At 37.7% G+C, this 15,641-nt stretch overlaps 1 protein-coding gene across 3 annotated transcripts in view; it reads right to left on the reverse strand.

Annotated features, from left to right (window-relative positions):
• The window catches only part of RNASET2 (ribonuclease T2), a 45,759-nt gene extending 30,473 nt beyond the window's left edge, over positions 1-15,286 (reverse strand). The window contains exons 1-6 of one of the 3 annotated variants that reach the window (XM_072643861.1): positions 14,971-15,103; positions 13,904-13,971; positions 13,625-13,803; positions 13,009-13,108; positions 10,252-10,312; positions 4,992-5,047 (exon numbers count right to left, since the gene is read on the reverse strand). In XM_072643861.1, coding sequence (XP_072499962.1) covers positions 4,992-5,047; positions 10,252-10,312; positions 13,009-13,108; positions 13,625-13,640 — 233 coding nt within the window. In that variant the 5' untranslated portion in view covers positions 13,641-13,803; positions 13,904-13,971; positions 14,971-15,103. Of the gene's footprint in view, positions 1-4,991; positions 5,048-10,251; positions 10,313-13,008; positions 13,109-13,624; positions 13,804-13,903; positions 13,972-14,650 lie in introns of all 3 variants that reach the window. The other 2 variants (XM_072643862.1, XM_072643863.1) reach the window with 2 other exon arrangements.
• Positions 15,287-15,641: the final 355 nt, after the last annotated feature.

Below are 15,641 nucleotides of genomic sequence, written 5' to 3' on the forward strand. Positions count from 1 at the left end.
AAAAAGAATCCACCCATAAAATTGGAGAACGAACAAATTGTGGCATATGATTTTGATGTAATACTATTGTCATTTAAGAAATTTTGAGTATGAGATGCTTCCAGAAAAACCTGGAAAGACTTCTATGGAATGATACAAAATGAAGTGAGCAGAACCAGGAGAACATTGTACACAGTAAGAGAAATATCGTACAGTGATTCACTGTGAATGACTTAGCTATTACTGGCAATATACATATCTAAGACAATTCTAAAGGACCTGTAATGAAAAATACTAACCAGTTTCAGAGAAAGAAATGAAATCCAAATGCAGATTGACGCATACTATTTTTTTACTTTATGTTTCTTGTTTTTTGTTAGTTTTCTTTCACATGATTAATACGGAAATGTGATTTTCATGAATGCCCATGTTATAATCTATATCAAACTGCTTGCCTTCTCAATGAGAGAAGAGGGGAGGAAAGATGGAAGAGAATTTGGAACTCAAAATTGTAACAAAAGTCAGAAGGACAGTTAAATGGCATAGTGGATAGAGCACTGGCCCTGGAATCAGGAGGACCTGAGTTCAAATCCAGCTTTAAACATTTACTAGCTATGTGACCCTGGACAAGTCACCTAATTTCCCTCCCCTATTTCCACTGCCAAAGAAAGGTCAAAATTTTTTACATGTAATAGGGAAAAAAAATAAAAATTTTAAATTTTAAAAAATAAAGAGAATCCAACAAACACAAATTAAAGCACACACACTCACATGCACATGCATGCCAAAAATGAGAGCACAGATATCTAAGAAAGAAAAAGAGTGGCAAATAACTTAAAAAATCATGTCAGAAAGGGATTAAACCTTACAGAAATCTTAGAAAAAATGTTAAAGATTAATATCCTTTAGGGATAGTATAAAAGAGAAAAATATTTTTTTTTTCACATTTAAGGACGGCAGCATTATTTATTAATGAAAAATGCCCAAATGTTCAACAATTAGGGAATGGCTGAATAACTCCAAGGTTCCTTCCAATTCAAAATCTAAGATTCTAAGAAAATGTGAACTTTGTCTTTAGTGGTGTTTAGAATAAGAAGCACAAGGGAGGGATAGACTCATTAAGTTAGGTGCTCATGATATAATAATTAATTATGGAAGAAAAGCATAATTACTCAAACTATTTTGCCATCACATTCTCTGAAAAGGAAACTAACCTTCAGATTAAAACAAGCAGAACACAAACATGGTTTAGGCAGAACTTTATTCTAAGGTAGGTGAGTAGTAGATACTTCAAATGGGTTCAAGCCTACTGACACGAATGAATTCTAATCCCTGAAAGAACTTGCAGATAGGACAGAGGGAAATGTGGCTAGATAGTTTCACAACGTGACTGTTATGGAAGTGTTTTGCATGGCTACACATGTATGACCTATATTGAACTGCTTGCTTTCTCAATGAGTGTGGGTGAGGAGGGAGGAAGGGAGAGAATGTGGAACTCAAAGCTTTAAAAACGAATGTTAAAAATTGGTTTTACATGCAACTGGGAAATAAGATGTACAGGCAATGGGGTATAGAAATCTACTTTGCCCTACAGGAAAATATAGGGGAGAAGAATGGGAGAAGGGTGGGGGGGTGATAGAAGGGAGGACAGACTAGGGGTAAGAGTGGATGGGGTGCACGCTGTCCTGGGGTGGGGGTTGGGGAGAAAATTTGTAATTCAAATTCTTGTGGAAGTAAATGTTGAAAACTGAAAAATAAATTGTATATTAAAAAAAAACAGAAGTCTAGCACATGAACTTGTCATTTGTCCTGGATGCAAGAGGGAGTCTTGGTCAGAACTATGCTTTAGGAAAATCATTTTGGGAATTGTGTAGAGAATGGATTGGAAAGGAAATTAGAATCCAGACACCAATCACAAAGCTACTGTAATAGTTCAGGAAAGAGATGGGAAGGGGGATGGGAATAAGAGTTTATATAGCACCTACTATGTGTCAGGAACTATGCTAAGTACTTTATAAATATTATATATCATGTCATCTGATCCTCACCACAACTCTGTGAAGTAGATACTGTTATTATCCTCATGTTACAGTCAAGGAAACTGAGGCAAACAGAGATTAAGTGACTTGCCCAGAGTCACTTATCTAGTAAGTGTCTGAGGCTAGAATTTCCGTTCTTCCTGGCTCTAGGATTCAATAGACTTCTCCACTTAGCTGCCTTTAGTTGAAAAGAGCAAATGAGGGTCTGAAAGAGAATAGCTGTGTGGATAGAAAGGAGATGGATAGAAAACCAACAAGTGTTGGGATACTTCCCAGAGATGGCCATCTGAACGGAGGCAGATCATATAGACTCCCCATATCACACCCCTATGCAGTCAAAACTTGAAATTTGTACCAGATTGAATAATGATCAAGAAATCCAAAAGAATCAATGGTGAAGTGATATCTTCTACCCTAAAACCACATAAAGAGTCAGCCAGAGGACCAGGAGGGGTGGCAGGAAGGCAACAGAAAAGGAACTGGCAGCAAAGACATGTGCCTCCCAATGTGACCAGCAACAGGCCAGAGACACATGCAGCCTACAAGACTGTGTGTCAAGAGGCAGCAAAAGTGGAGGGTCCCCTTGAGAGACTAAAGGAGGTCAGAAAGCCCCAGGATGGGTATTAGGGAAGCCCTGGGGAGTAGCAGAAACCAGAACAGCACCCTAAGATAGCCCAAGTGTCTAAGGACCCCAGGGTCCCTAAAGCTGTACACTGAGATGCCAGTGAAGACCCTAAAGATACAAGGCTCTGAGCTTCAAAGATCCATAGGGTAGGAGGTTCTGGCTAACCGTCAGAGATGGACTTAAGCACAGGAAGCCAGAGGACCTAAGACAAGACAATAAAGAACAAGCCTCCCTACTCAGTAACTCAGCCAGAGGGGTGAAGCCCATTCATAATACAAAGTCCCAGATCAGGAATTTAAGTTGGGAAAAGGAATAAATCAAAGAAAATACCAATCAGTATGAAAAATTAGCTTGGCAGGGTCACAAAGCTAGTAAGTGCCTATGACCAAATGTGAATTAATTTGACATTTCTTTCTCCAGCTTATTTACAAATGAAGAAATGGAAGTAAACAGAGTTAAGTGATTTGCCCAGGGTCACAGAGCTAGTAAGTGTCTGAGGCCAAATAGGAACTCATAAACGAGTCTTCCTGACTTTTGGCCCAGAGTTCCATCCACTGGGCCACCTAGCTGCCCATAGAAACGTTAGGCTACATTCATCAAGTACAGTGTCAAGATGGAAGGAAATGAAAATTTAATTGTGCATTTCCCTGGTCTGACTAAAGCTGGAGTGTTATCAGTTCTGAAAGCTAGATCTTAGGAAAAAAATATTACAGGCTAGAACATGTCCAGAGAAAGTGAGGAATTAAAATCTTTGCCATATAATAATCACTTGAAATAGAGGGTTTTTTAGCCAGAAGAAAAACTGACTTTGAGGGTTTATTATCTTTGTCTTCAATTTTTTAAAAGGGACATTTTCTTGTTGTTATTTGTCCTTCATTCTTGAAGAGGATCAATGACACCAAGGAAGGTGATGCCTTGACTTGAAAGTGAAGTGGATTTAAATAAGGCAGAGTTGTGCAAAGTCACCAGCTTTGAAAGCAATTTGGAACTGCCCAAAAGGCTATGAAACCGTGCATACCCTTTGATCCAACAATACCACTACTAGGTCTGTATTCCAAAGACATCATAAAAAAGGGAAAAGGACCAGAAATGTATAAAAATATTTACATTAGCTTTTTGTGATAGCTAAGAATTGGACATTGAAGGGGATGCCCATAAATTTGAGAGTGGCTAAACAAGCTGTAGCATTATGATTGAAATGGGATCATTATTGTGCTATAAGAAATGACAAGCAAGATAATTTCGGAAAAACCTGGAAAGACTTACACGAACTGATGCAGAGTGAAGCGAGCACAATCAGGAGAACATTGTATACAGTAACAGCAACATTCTAACAGACTTAACTCTTCTCACCAATGCAATGATCTAAGACAATTCCAAAAGACTCATGAAGGAAAACACTATTCACATCCAGAGGAAGAACTACAGAACCTGAATGCAGATTGAAGCATACTATTTCTCTTTTTTTCTTTATCTTTTGTTCTGATTCTTCTTTCACAACATGACTAATGTGGAAATATGTTTAACATACTACAATATAATATAATTAGTATAATAAAACATATAGCCTACATCAGATTGCATGCTCTCTTGGGGAGGGGGAAAAATTTAGAACTCAAAATCTTATAAAAGTGAATGCTGAAAACTAAAAATTAATTAATTTCAAAAATTAAATGTAAAAAAATTTAAAAAAAAAATCTAAGTCACCTCTCTCCTCCAGAGCCATCTGGGTCCAGTGGCAAGATAAAAGATCAGGACGAATGGAGATGGCCCCCAAAGGGATGTCTTATAAAAAAAGTAAAAGAATTTATCCTGCCCCATTACAGAGGGCAGGGGGCTCAGCAGAATGTTTTCAAGGAAAAAAAAGCAATGGATTTAATCTACACAGAGACAGACTTCTGTTCAATATACACAACTTCCTAATAATAAGAACTATCCCAAAATAGAACAGCCTGTCTTGGAAAGTATGCCCTGACACTATCACTTGTCATTAACATTAAAGAAGGGTATCATGCTTCATGTAAGGGTTTGTACTCAGACACACTGTTTTGAGATTCAGAGCCTAAATAACTTGTCAGGGATGCGTAACTGATTTACTCAATGGTTACTGGACAGAACTAGATGTCCAAACTCACATTTCACAGATCTTTATTTACTTCAACAAATCTAACCTAGACCAAAAGCAACAGAATCAATGATGAGATAGGCGGACTAAGGCCAATCAACTTATCAACTGAATATATTCACCCTAATGAAAAGTAACAAACATAAATATTGGGAATAGAGTTTCAATGTGGCCATACTAAACTTATTTATAAAGCTAAATGTTAGTTGATTAAAATTCTTACCATAATCCATGTATTGTCCAGTAATCAGGGGGATCTCTGCAATCATTTTCAACTTCCTAAGGAGGGAAAAACATAAACAAAAATGACTTCATTATTTCTTTAAATACATTCTGCAGTCTTGTTTTTCCTCCAACAGAAGACAAAAATCAAAGTACACACACACGTATATACTACATTTATATATATACACACATACATATACACACACATAAATGTAATATAGAATGTTATATATATTATAATATGCATATAAATAATATGTGTACAAATATATCCTATTTATATATGCACACAGATATTTTAAATATTTAATCTCCATTGTTGTTATACAATTAATTCAGTATAGCAATGTTCCTGGGGATCAGGAAGCAACATTTCAACATAGTGAGCCTGAAAAATAAGACTACAAATTAGAATTGTAACAATTTAGATAATAGTCTGTTTATACTCTCTGTCAATGTAACAGTGAACTCAAGACACTGAGGGAACTGCTTATATTTCTTATAGGTAATTACATTGCCATACGAAGAAAAATAAATGTATTAGGAAAAAAAAAAGACTGAATTTAAATCAGCTTAGTTATCAGTCAAATCCAAATAATATAGATAACAAAAGCATATCAGACTAATAGAGAATGCTAAGTACTGGTATTAATGACAAAGATAAAAAATAATAGAAATATTTAAATAAAAAAATTACTGTCATGTATCTTTATGTCTTCATGTAATTTTATTAGATCATAGGATTTTCTCAGTAGAATAAAATTCTACTTCAATTTAAAGGCATCTGAATGAAGTGTAACATGTCCATGTTAAAAGCAAAGGATATTTTGGAAAGGTGATTTTGTTCAGTCACACCCTCTGATTATTAAAATTGAGTAGGGCATAAAATAGGAAAGCAGATGCCTGTCCAAAGTGTACACGCCTGGTATACAGGATGTCCAGTGTCTATGTTGAAGAGGATTCCTCTCTAGATGGTGAGGTCCTTTAGGTATTCCTATTTGAGAATGACACGACTGACTGCACTGTGCCCCAGAATACTACACAACTTCCTAAATGAGATCTAGAATCAATTACTCAAGAGTTCTGCTCAAGCATCCACACAAAAACAATGTAATAGATGAAGATGGTCTGTGGATTAGACAACATTATGCAGCTGTAAGGATAATCCAGATAAAGATATGGCTACAGATATAGATACATATTTTTATATATGTGTATATATGTATATATATACACATATATGTGTATATATGTGTATATATGTATATACACACACACATACATTTATAAGTATATGTATACAAATGTATTTGTGTCTATGGACAGATCCCAGACTTTAAGACTTGAAAATGAAATAGCCAATTAAAAAAACCCTACACTTCACCAAGTTCCTCTCTTTAAGATACAGCTCAGGAATCATCTCCTACACAAAGCCTTTCCTGATCTCAACTACTCTGTATACTTATTTATTTTATGGTATTTATATTTTACACGTGCTTGTCTCCTCCATTAAGATTTAAGCTTCCTTCATGTAGGGATTGTTTCATTCTTTAAATACTTGTCTCTCCAGCGTGCAGTAGAGTGTCTGGCACATAGTAGGTATTAATACTATAAATATCAATAAATATTTGTTAATCAATTAATTGAAGATAATATATGTGTGTATATGTGTATATATGTGTATGGATATATAGAATGAGTGTGTACATATATATATACACATACAAACACACATATGTGTGTATGTATGCATGCATGTACAGCATCACCAGGACAGTGATGTTAAAACTATTAAGTTTTTATTCCTAGAAAAAATTTAGGGTCATGGAAAGCGCCGCAGTTTCCCAAATATAATCTAGCCCAATTTCCTTTTCCTATACAATCCAGGGCCCAATTCACTGTAAGCCAAGGTACCTTCCTAATATCCTTATTTCTGTCAAGGGCACCATTATCCTTCCAGTGTCCCAAGTTCCCCAACGAGAGAACATCTTTGCCTCTTCATTTCCTGTAACACACTATATTCTTTTTACTCCTCTGGACCCACATCCACTTAGTGGCCAGTTCTGCTCAGCTCTATCTCCATCTCCGTCCTTCAGTCTCTATTTCACAGTGCTACCACCCTCCTGCAGGCCCTCGTTACCTATCGTCTGGATTACTACAATAACCTCCTAATTGTCTCCCTGCGTTTAGTCTCTTCCAATCCATACTCCACAGTCACCAAAAGTAACTTGTAGTTGAAACCTTCCATCCGTATTTTCTCCCCATGTTAGAATGTGAGTTCCTTGAGAGCAGACATTGTCTTGCTTTTCTACTTTTATGCACAGTATAAAGACTTAAATGCTTTTCTCATTTATTCACTAAAGCACAAATCTGACCATTCTACCTTCTTTTCTCTCTCCCCACCCCAATAATCTTCAGTGGTTCCTTATTATTTCCAGGGTCAAATGTAAACTTCTACATTTGACATTTAAGTCTCTTCTCTAGCCAGCACTAGCCTACCTTTCTAGACATATGACACATTACTCCCTTTCATACATTGTAGAGTACCGCCAAACGAGCCTTTGCTTAGGATAATAGCTTCCTTTCTGGGAATGCATTCTCTCCTCAGTTCAAGCATTGCCTCCTACTGGTGGCTTTCCTGATTCCCCATTGCGAGTGCTTATCCTCCCCTATTTATTTTTAATTTATTTAGTATATAGTCTGTATTTACTTATATGTGTATATATTAATTCCCTTTACAGAATATAAGCTCCTTAAGGGCAGGCACGCACTTATAAATATTTGTTGATTGATTACGTTGATCCAACTATCTGTAGTGAACTATGAAATCAGCAGAGGCAGAAGAGGGACTTCATGACCCCCTCCCTTTTTCTCCTGAGCTCCAGGTTCTCTTTTTTTAATGCAATAGTTTGTAATTTCTCTTTTGGTGGTCTTTATTAGATTTGGGATGAGGGAAAATGAGGGTAATTGCTCCTGGATGGCAGGACCAAAGTCTAATGAGAAATTTAGCTGTAGTTAAGCTCTGCCCCATCTTCCCAGCTACAAAACAAACACCACAAATTAAAGGCTTTTTCCTGGAGCCTGAAAATCACAGAAAGCACTTGTCACCACAGGATTTGAAGCTGGAAGGGAACATGTTTTTGTTCATTGCTTTCATTTTATAACAGGCGAAACCAAGGTCCACAGAAGTTAAATTACTTGCCCAAGGTCATATATTATCTGTAGACAATAAACAGTTCTGCACAGAATGTTAACAATAAGCTATGGATAGGGCACAGATTTAGCTTTGTTATACAAAACGCTCCCTTGAAGCTGTATTCCTGCAAAAGAATTTTACCTGTAATTGATTTTTAAAATGCATATATTTCTAAAGCTTTAATGCACAGCCCAGGTGCATGACAAATAAGCTATTACTCACTAGCACTTCAATTAATTATCTTTACACTTAGCCTACAAAACTCCCACATTCCACAAATGCCTCACTGAACATATGGCCTTACACTGAACATAAAGCAAGACTTGGCATAACCAAGCACACAGCAAACTCCCCAAGGCTTTACTTCTAATAACCCCAACCCTCACAAACATTTATGGGTCTTTTTCTATGTGGATGGAACTGTGCAAGACACTAAGGATGCAAATATGAAAAAGGACAGTCTTTGAAGTAACTGAGCTTATAGTCTATTAGGGAAAATTCAACATGTATATTGTTGTTGTTCAGTCATTTTCAGTCATATTTAAGTCTCCGTGACCCCATTTCGGCTTTTTTGGCAAAGATCCTAGAGTGGTTTGCCCACTCCCCCTTTCAGGCTCAAACTATCTCTCATATGGACTACTTCAGTAACTTCCTAAGTCATCTCTCCCTTTTCTACAATCTTGTCAGCACTGCCAGGTCAGTCTTCCTAGAATACACATCTTTATCACATCACTGAACTACTCAAAAATCTTCAGTGAAGGCAGCATTAGCTAGCCGGTACAATGTTGGACCTATAGTCAAGAAAAAATGGGTTCACATCCTGTCTCTAAGACTTACTAGCTGTACAACCATGGACAAGTCATTTAAGCTCTATAATCTTCAGTTCCCTCATCTGTAAAATGGGGATAATGTCTTCAGTATTTATCTCAATGGGTGTGAGACTCAAATGAGTCTATTTTGAAAATCTGTAAGCTCCATAGAAATGTCAGTCAAAATCAAAATGGCTCCTAAAGTTTGGGCCTTAGTGTCTAGGCTTTTAGTACTAGAACTGACTTTAGAGATCACCTAGTCCAAAGACCTCTTTTGACGGAAGAGGAGAAATGACTTGTGCTGGTTTTACAGTACTTGTGTAAATCTCAGAGACAAGATCTGAACCTACATCTTTTAACTCCACATCCAATCCTCTTTCCACTACATCATTCTGTTCCCTCAACTTGGCAATCAAAGGATCTACTCAATATTGCTCTGACCTCACATATAGGCAATGATTCAGCCAAACAACTTATCCTCTCCCAAGCATCTGTTGCTTTCCATTCTGGTTCTTCCTCACATTGACCCCTATGTATGGGATGCATATGCCTCTTCTAATTTCCACTACTGAAATTCAAACCCTCCTTCCAAGACTTGGTTCAAATTTTACCTTCAGGAAATCTTTCCTAATTCCTTTATTCCTAAACTAATTTTATGTCACCTATGAACTTCTATAGTCTTTTGCTTGTACTTCTCTTATAACATTTATCATCTAATTCTATTTTAAAATTAATTTAGTGTACAAGTCTTAACTTTCCTACTAGGCTGAAAGTTCCATGAGAGCAAGACTCCTTATCTAATCTCTCTACACATCGCCTCTAATAACTACCATAATACCTTACACACAGTCAATAAATGTTCATTGAATGAAGGAAGGATGGATGAGTAGGAACAAGAATGGGTGATGGTGAGAGGTCATCTTGTCACTTTCATTCACAGACAGTGCTTCATGAAAAAGGGAGTTACACTACGAGTGAACCACAAAGAATGTGCAGGGAGAAAGTATGGGTGTATAGCTTGGTTCTTTTCCTATGATGAATGAGGATGACAGGGGAAGGGAGAACAAAGCTTTCCTGGGGTAACTCCACATCAAGTTCCATGTGATGGAGAAGTAAGATAGTACTAATGAGACCATCAAAAAACCAACTCTTCAGTTGTATCCACATCAGTCATGAATCCAATTGTACAAACAGTTCAACATTTTATTACATGATTGGGTTGCTCATATAGTCAAAAAAATAAAGCAACCTACCTTGCACACAGTTGGAGGCCAGTGCTGAACCATAAACAGCTTAGTCCACTCATGGTTGCCACTATGAAAAGATAAGGAGTTGATTTCTCAATAATTTTTTTTAAAAGCTGCCACAAGACTAAATGATGGCTTTCATCCAAAAACCAAACCAAACCCCCCAAAAAAAGCTTATTTGTCACCAGTGAATAAGGCAAGCTGGAAAGGAAATATGAAAAATACACTAAAAAAATAGCATGTATTTGGACAACACATTTTTCTTGACCCTTTTAGGGGTTTAACAAACATTTTATTCATGCTCAAGTTCTCCCTGAAAGACACCTCTAAACTTGTTTTACAGACAGACTATAGGAGATCATACAGTAAAAGTCAGTATCCCAGGGAAAAATCATAATATTCTTTAAAAAAAAAAAAAAAAGAAAAAGCTAAAGAATGGAGAAACAGTGACCAGTAGAACTAGGATTAAAACTCACATTGAGATTCAAGGTAAATTTGGAAATATAGAGCCCTATACAGAGTTTTCATTAAAATTTTGAGCTTCATCCTCATTTCAAGTTTCTCCATAAATAGCCCGTTCAAGTAATTAGCTTATGAGTAAGTGTAGGATTCACAATTCAAGTGTTATGAGAAAATTAATTATAGGTTGGAACTGATAATGATATCCAGCTGTATACAGGAATAAACTAGTTGAGTTGAGAGGTTTGAAATAAACATAAAGCAAATGCTGCCCTGGTCTCATAGAGTCAAGAAGGCTCAGTTCAAACTCATTTCTGAAACTAGTTTGAAAACCCTAGATATAGTACTTCCTATGGCTAAGCTGGGTGTTTCAGTGGATTCATTTGTGTATATATATATATATATATATATGTGTATATATATTTATATATGTGTGTGTATGTGTATATATATATACACACATATATACATACAAACAGATAGATAGATATACACATATAGGAGTCAGGAATGTGTGTGCCTATATACACACATACACACACACACACACACACACACACACACACACACACAAGCGCTGAGCCTGGAGTCAGGAAGACCTGAGTTCAAATCCAACCTCAGATACTTACTAGCTGTGTGCCCCTAGACCAATCACCTAAATCTTTGTTTGCCTCAGTTTCCTCATCTGTAAAATGGAGATAATAACAGTACCTACCTCCCAGGGCAGATGTGAGGATCAAAGGAGATAATAATTGTCAAGTGCTTAGAATAGTACCCAGCACACAGTAAATGATATATAAACATTAGTCATTATTATCATTATGAAAATGAGTATAATAATGCCTGCACTTATCTTACAGAGCTGTTGGGAGGAAGGCATTTTGTATATGCTAAACAAGGGGGAGGAAATCATCGTTTATATAGTACCTACTGTATGCCAAGCATTATGCTAAGCACTTTACAAGTATTATTTCATTTATCTTCACAACAATCCTGAGAGGTAGATGCTTTTATTATCCCCACTTTACAGCAGGGAAAATGAGGCAGGCAGAGGTTGAGCATCTTGCTTAGGGTCACCCAGCTAGTAAGTTTCTGAGGGCAGATTTGAGCTCAGCTCTTCTGTGAGACCAGCTGCTGTAAACACACAAAGCTTTAATACCTTAAAACTGCACTGAGACTTTAAGGCTATATGCTGTGTGTGTATATATGTTTGTATATACATAGATATTCATATATGTACAGATATATGAATATCTATGTAGATATGCATGTGTATAGATATATATGTAGATATACACACATTTATATGAACGGTTATAATCTTCAAATGTTAACTTTGGAAGAAAAAAGGGAAATGCTCTGAGAGGAACCATCTCTTCCCGTTCCACCCTCCTCCCTCCCCCCCCAAAAAGGCAGTTCAAGTTCATGACAATAATGAGGAAGTTGATCAGTGATATTCAAAAGGAAGTTTAGCTAAGGGGGAGACTAGAATCATATTTTTTAGCAACTTGGAGAGAAAAAGGAGACTATATGAATCTTTGTAATGTGGAATTGTTAAGAAGAAACAACCTACTGGCAGAAAAACTGAAATTCCAAAGTTAAACATCAAGTCACATATAATGAAACAACTATTTAAAATATGAAGCAAAATCTACCTTTCAATTTCCTTGCAAATATCATTTTGGAATAAAATGGAAATTTTATGAGTTCCAATCTTTAGTTATTCAAATGATATTTGGATTTTGAAAATTAGAATTCATTTCTGTAACAAGTACATTAATGAATTAGTGTCTTTTTTCAATTAATGAGATTTTTGAGAGGGGAGAAAATATTGGAGAGGAGACAACAATTTTTCTAAAAGGTTAAGAATTTCCAAGAAACTACCTGGTGAAACAGCTATTTGTGTTGTCAGTGAAAAGAATTTAGAAATGAGTAAGGCTCCCACCAACAATGCAAACTAAGTTTACATAGTAATTGCTTTAGTGCTTTTCCACTTAGGACAAAAATCTGTCTTGTCACTTATCTATCTCATGTGTCTGCATAGAATCAGAGATTTAGAGCTGGAAGGGACCTTACAGGTCCTCTGTTCCAACCCACTTCCTAGTTCACCACCCCTCCCCTCTATTTTTCAGATGATGGCACTGAGGTCTAGAAAGTTAAAGTGACCTGGCCCAGGTCACACTGGTAGGATGTAGAAGTTCATCTGACTTCAAATCCTGCACTCTCTCCATTCATCAGTGTCAGCTATACAATTAAATTATCTTGGAAAACTGATTTGAAATTTTATTTCCACAAATAGCTTACCGATTGTAGAATTTGTCAGCAGTACACAAACAATAAAAAGTTAAACAAAGGGAACCCAGAACAAACACATGAGTTATTTTTGACTGCATTGTATTAAATCCTAAAAAGAGAAAAAGACATGTAAGATTAGTCATGTTGAAAGTTAACCATTTCAAAACCTATCAGAAATGCTTAGAAAAATACAAAGTATGGTACAAATATAAGGTACTGGTATTATTTTCAAGTGTCTTCTTAGAACACACTGATATAACAACAGGGATTAGGATGTCTAGGTGACTGTACAGAAAAAGATGAATGAAAATACTGCTTTTGTAATTTAAAAAAAAATGAAGAAACAACTTAATGGGGTCCCATTTCCAACGTCCATTAAGCAACTTTTTCCTGACATACCTAGCCTTCTCTAAGGCTTACTTCATAGAACCTCAAATATAGAACTGAAAGGGACCTCAGAGCTCTGTTGAAACTGCTTCATTTTAGAGATGAGAAAACCAAAGCCCCCAAAGATTTAAGTAGTTGGGTGTGATAGTATACAGGGCTGGATTTCCCTGGACCAGAGAGGTTGAGGTATCTCTTAAATTGGGAGTACAGGGCTGCAATAGGCTAAACCCACACTTACCCTTGGACATTAACATGGGAGGCCAATAGGAGGGGGAAGAGAGATTGCCTAAGGAGGTTTTTAAAAAGTAGCCCAAGTAAGAGATGGTGCAGGTCAAAGTTCTCAAGCATATCAGCAGTGGAATCTGCCAGTGAGCAGCCCCTGTACTTCCAGCCAGGATGAGAGGAAGGCACAGTTTTCTAATAAATAAATGAATGAAGAGATAAAGCCAAGAAATGCATAAGACAAAGTAGCACAGCTGGAATATGAAATTTGGGCATTCAGAGCTAAGATACATACTCTCACTCCAAAGGCAGGTCTCTTTCCATGCAATTATTCCAAAAATGCAGTTGAGTCACAGCTAACTCCTAAATAGAAACATCACAATTAGCCTTTTCCATTCGAAATACAGACTGTGCCTCTGGAAGGGATATCAGAAATCACATATTCCACTCCTTTATTTTAGTAATGGGACTACTGAAGGCTAAAGCAATTAATTTGTTCAAAATCACATAGCTAGTAAATAGCAGGTGAAGGATTTTAACTCATTTCTGCCTAAAATCCAGTGCTCTTTACAGGGAAGGCCACTAAACTTATTAAAGTGTGCACTTTCTGCTTTTTTCGTAAAATAACACCTTTTACTTCTGAATGCTAAAGACAGCCTGCGAAAATGGACACTTAAAACTTGCAAGACCTGGATTTAAGTCTCCTTCCCTACCTCCCGATTCCCCCCACCCCAACATAAATTGTGTTTCCTTAAACTCTCAGCGCTAACACTATACACTATAAAGTACAGATTTATAGATCTGCCACAAGCTGCAACGTTGCAGGAAGTTCCCTCAAGAATTTGATGAAATTCCTGGTCCGGGCTCCCTCCACTGCAAAAAGCAACAACGAACTTGCCATGAAGAACCCCAACTCCCAAACTGTACTTGATAGTTGGAAATCCCTATCCCCCTCAAAATTTCTGTTGTTTTAATTTTCTTGAAAAGCAATACAAGGGAAGTTTAAAAAGTAAGATTCCAGCTCAAATTCACTTCCCCTTACCTCCACCTCCCCATGCCCTTCACAAGTACACAAGTTCTCAGAGTAGCTGTTTTGAGTATTTTCCTACAGCTCTCCCCACCCCGACTTTAGCCTTTTAGAGAACAGGGGCTGAGAAGAGCCCGCAGGAGCCAGTGCCAGGCTCTGCCTCTTCTCCAGGGTTTCCAGAGGGCTGGAACACGGGATTCCTCGCCAATTGCCCTGGTGCAGTGCCCGGCTGGGCGTCCTGCGTCCGCCTAGATCTCAGACCTCCGGCAGCTCCGAAAATTCCGCAGTACCAAGGACAAGGCAGAGCCCCGGCCTCCGCCCCACGCCCTGCATACCTGGCTGAGGGGGACGTGCCACCTGAAATCTGCAGCAGCCGCAGCGCGGACCCCGGCTGCCCAGGTTTCCGTAAACAGTCCAGATTGTCCGCACTCCAGCCCGCCCACTGAGCCATCTCGGGCACGTAATTCTGATTGGCTGTGACTGCTGGGGTTTCGGCTCCTCCTTCTTCCTCTGCTGTGTTTTGCCCCAGGGCAAAACAAAACAAAAAAATCCTTCCTCGCTTGCTTTTCTTCTAGTTTGCTAAATATACCTCTTTGTTCGCCACCCACTCTGGCCTTCCTGCGGGAAAGTGACGTTAGCCAAACTCTGGTTGCTTTTGGGTGGTTGATACAACCTGGTTAAGAAACAAAGAAAGCTTTCGGCGGTCGATACAAAGTTTTCCTGTAGTTGCAAGATCTTGTCTTATTTAGGCAGTGCTGTACAATAATGGTTCGTGGTGCCCCGGGGCTTTATTTGTTGATTGGATCTTAATCCACTGAACTTCAAATGTAGTATGTGGTGGTTCAAGAGAGTGGGTGTGGGAATGGCTCCGCGGTGATCCTTCTGGCACTCGAGATGGAAAATTGTGTGTGTGTGTGTGTGTGTGTGTGTGTGTGTGTGTGTGTGTGTGTGTGTGTGTGTGTGTGTGTGCATCTGAGCTTCTTGGACTCTCTTTAGATACTTCCAC

Source organism: Notamacropus eugenii, chromosome 2, assembly GCF_028372415.1.
Source record: "Notamacropus eugenii isolate mMacEug1 chromosome 2, mMacEug1.pri_v2, whole genome shotgun sequence".
Taxonomy (NCBI): Eukaryota; Metazoa; Chordata; class Mammalia; order Diprotodontia; family Macropodidae; genus Notamacropus; species Notamacropus eugenii.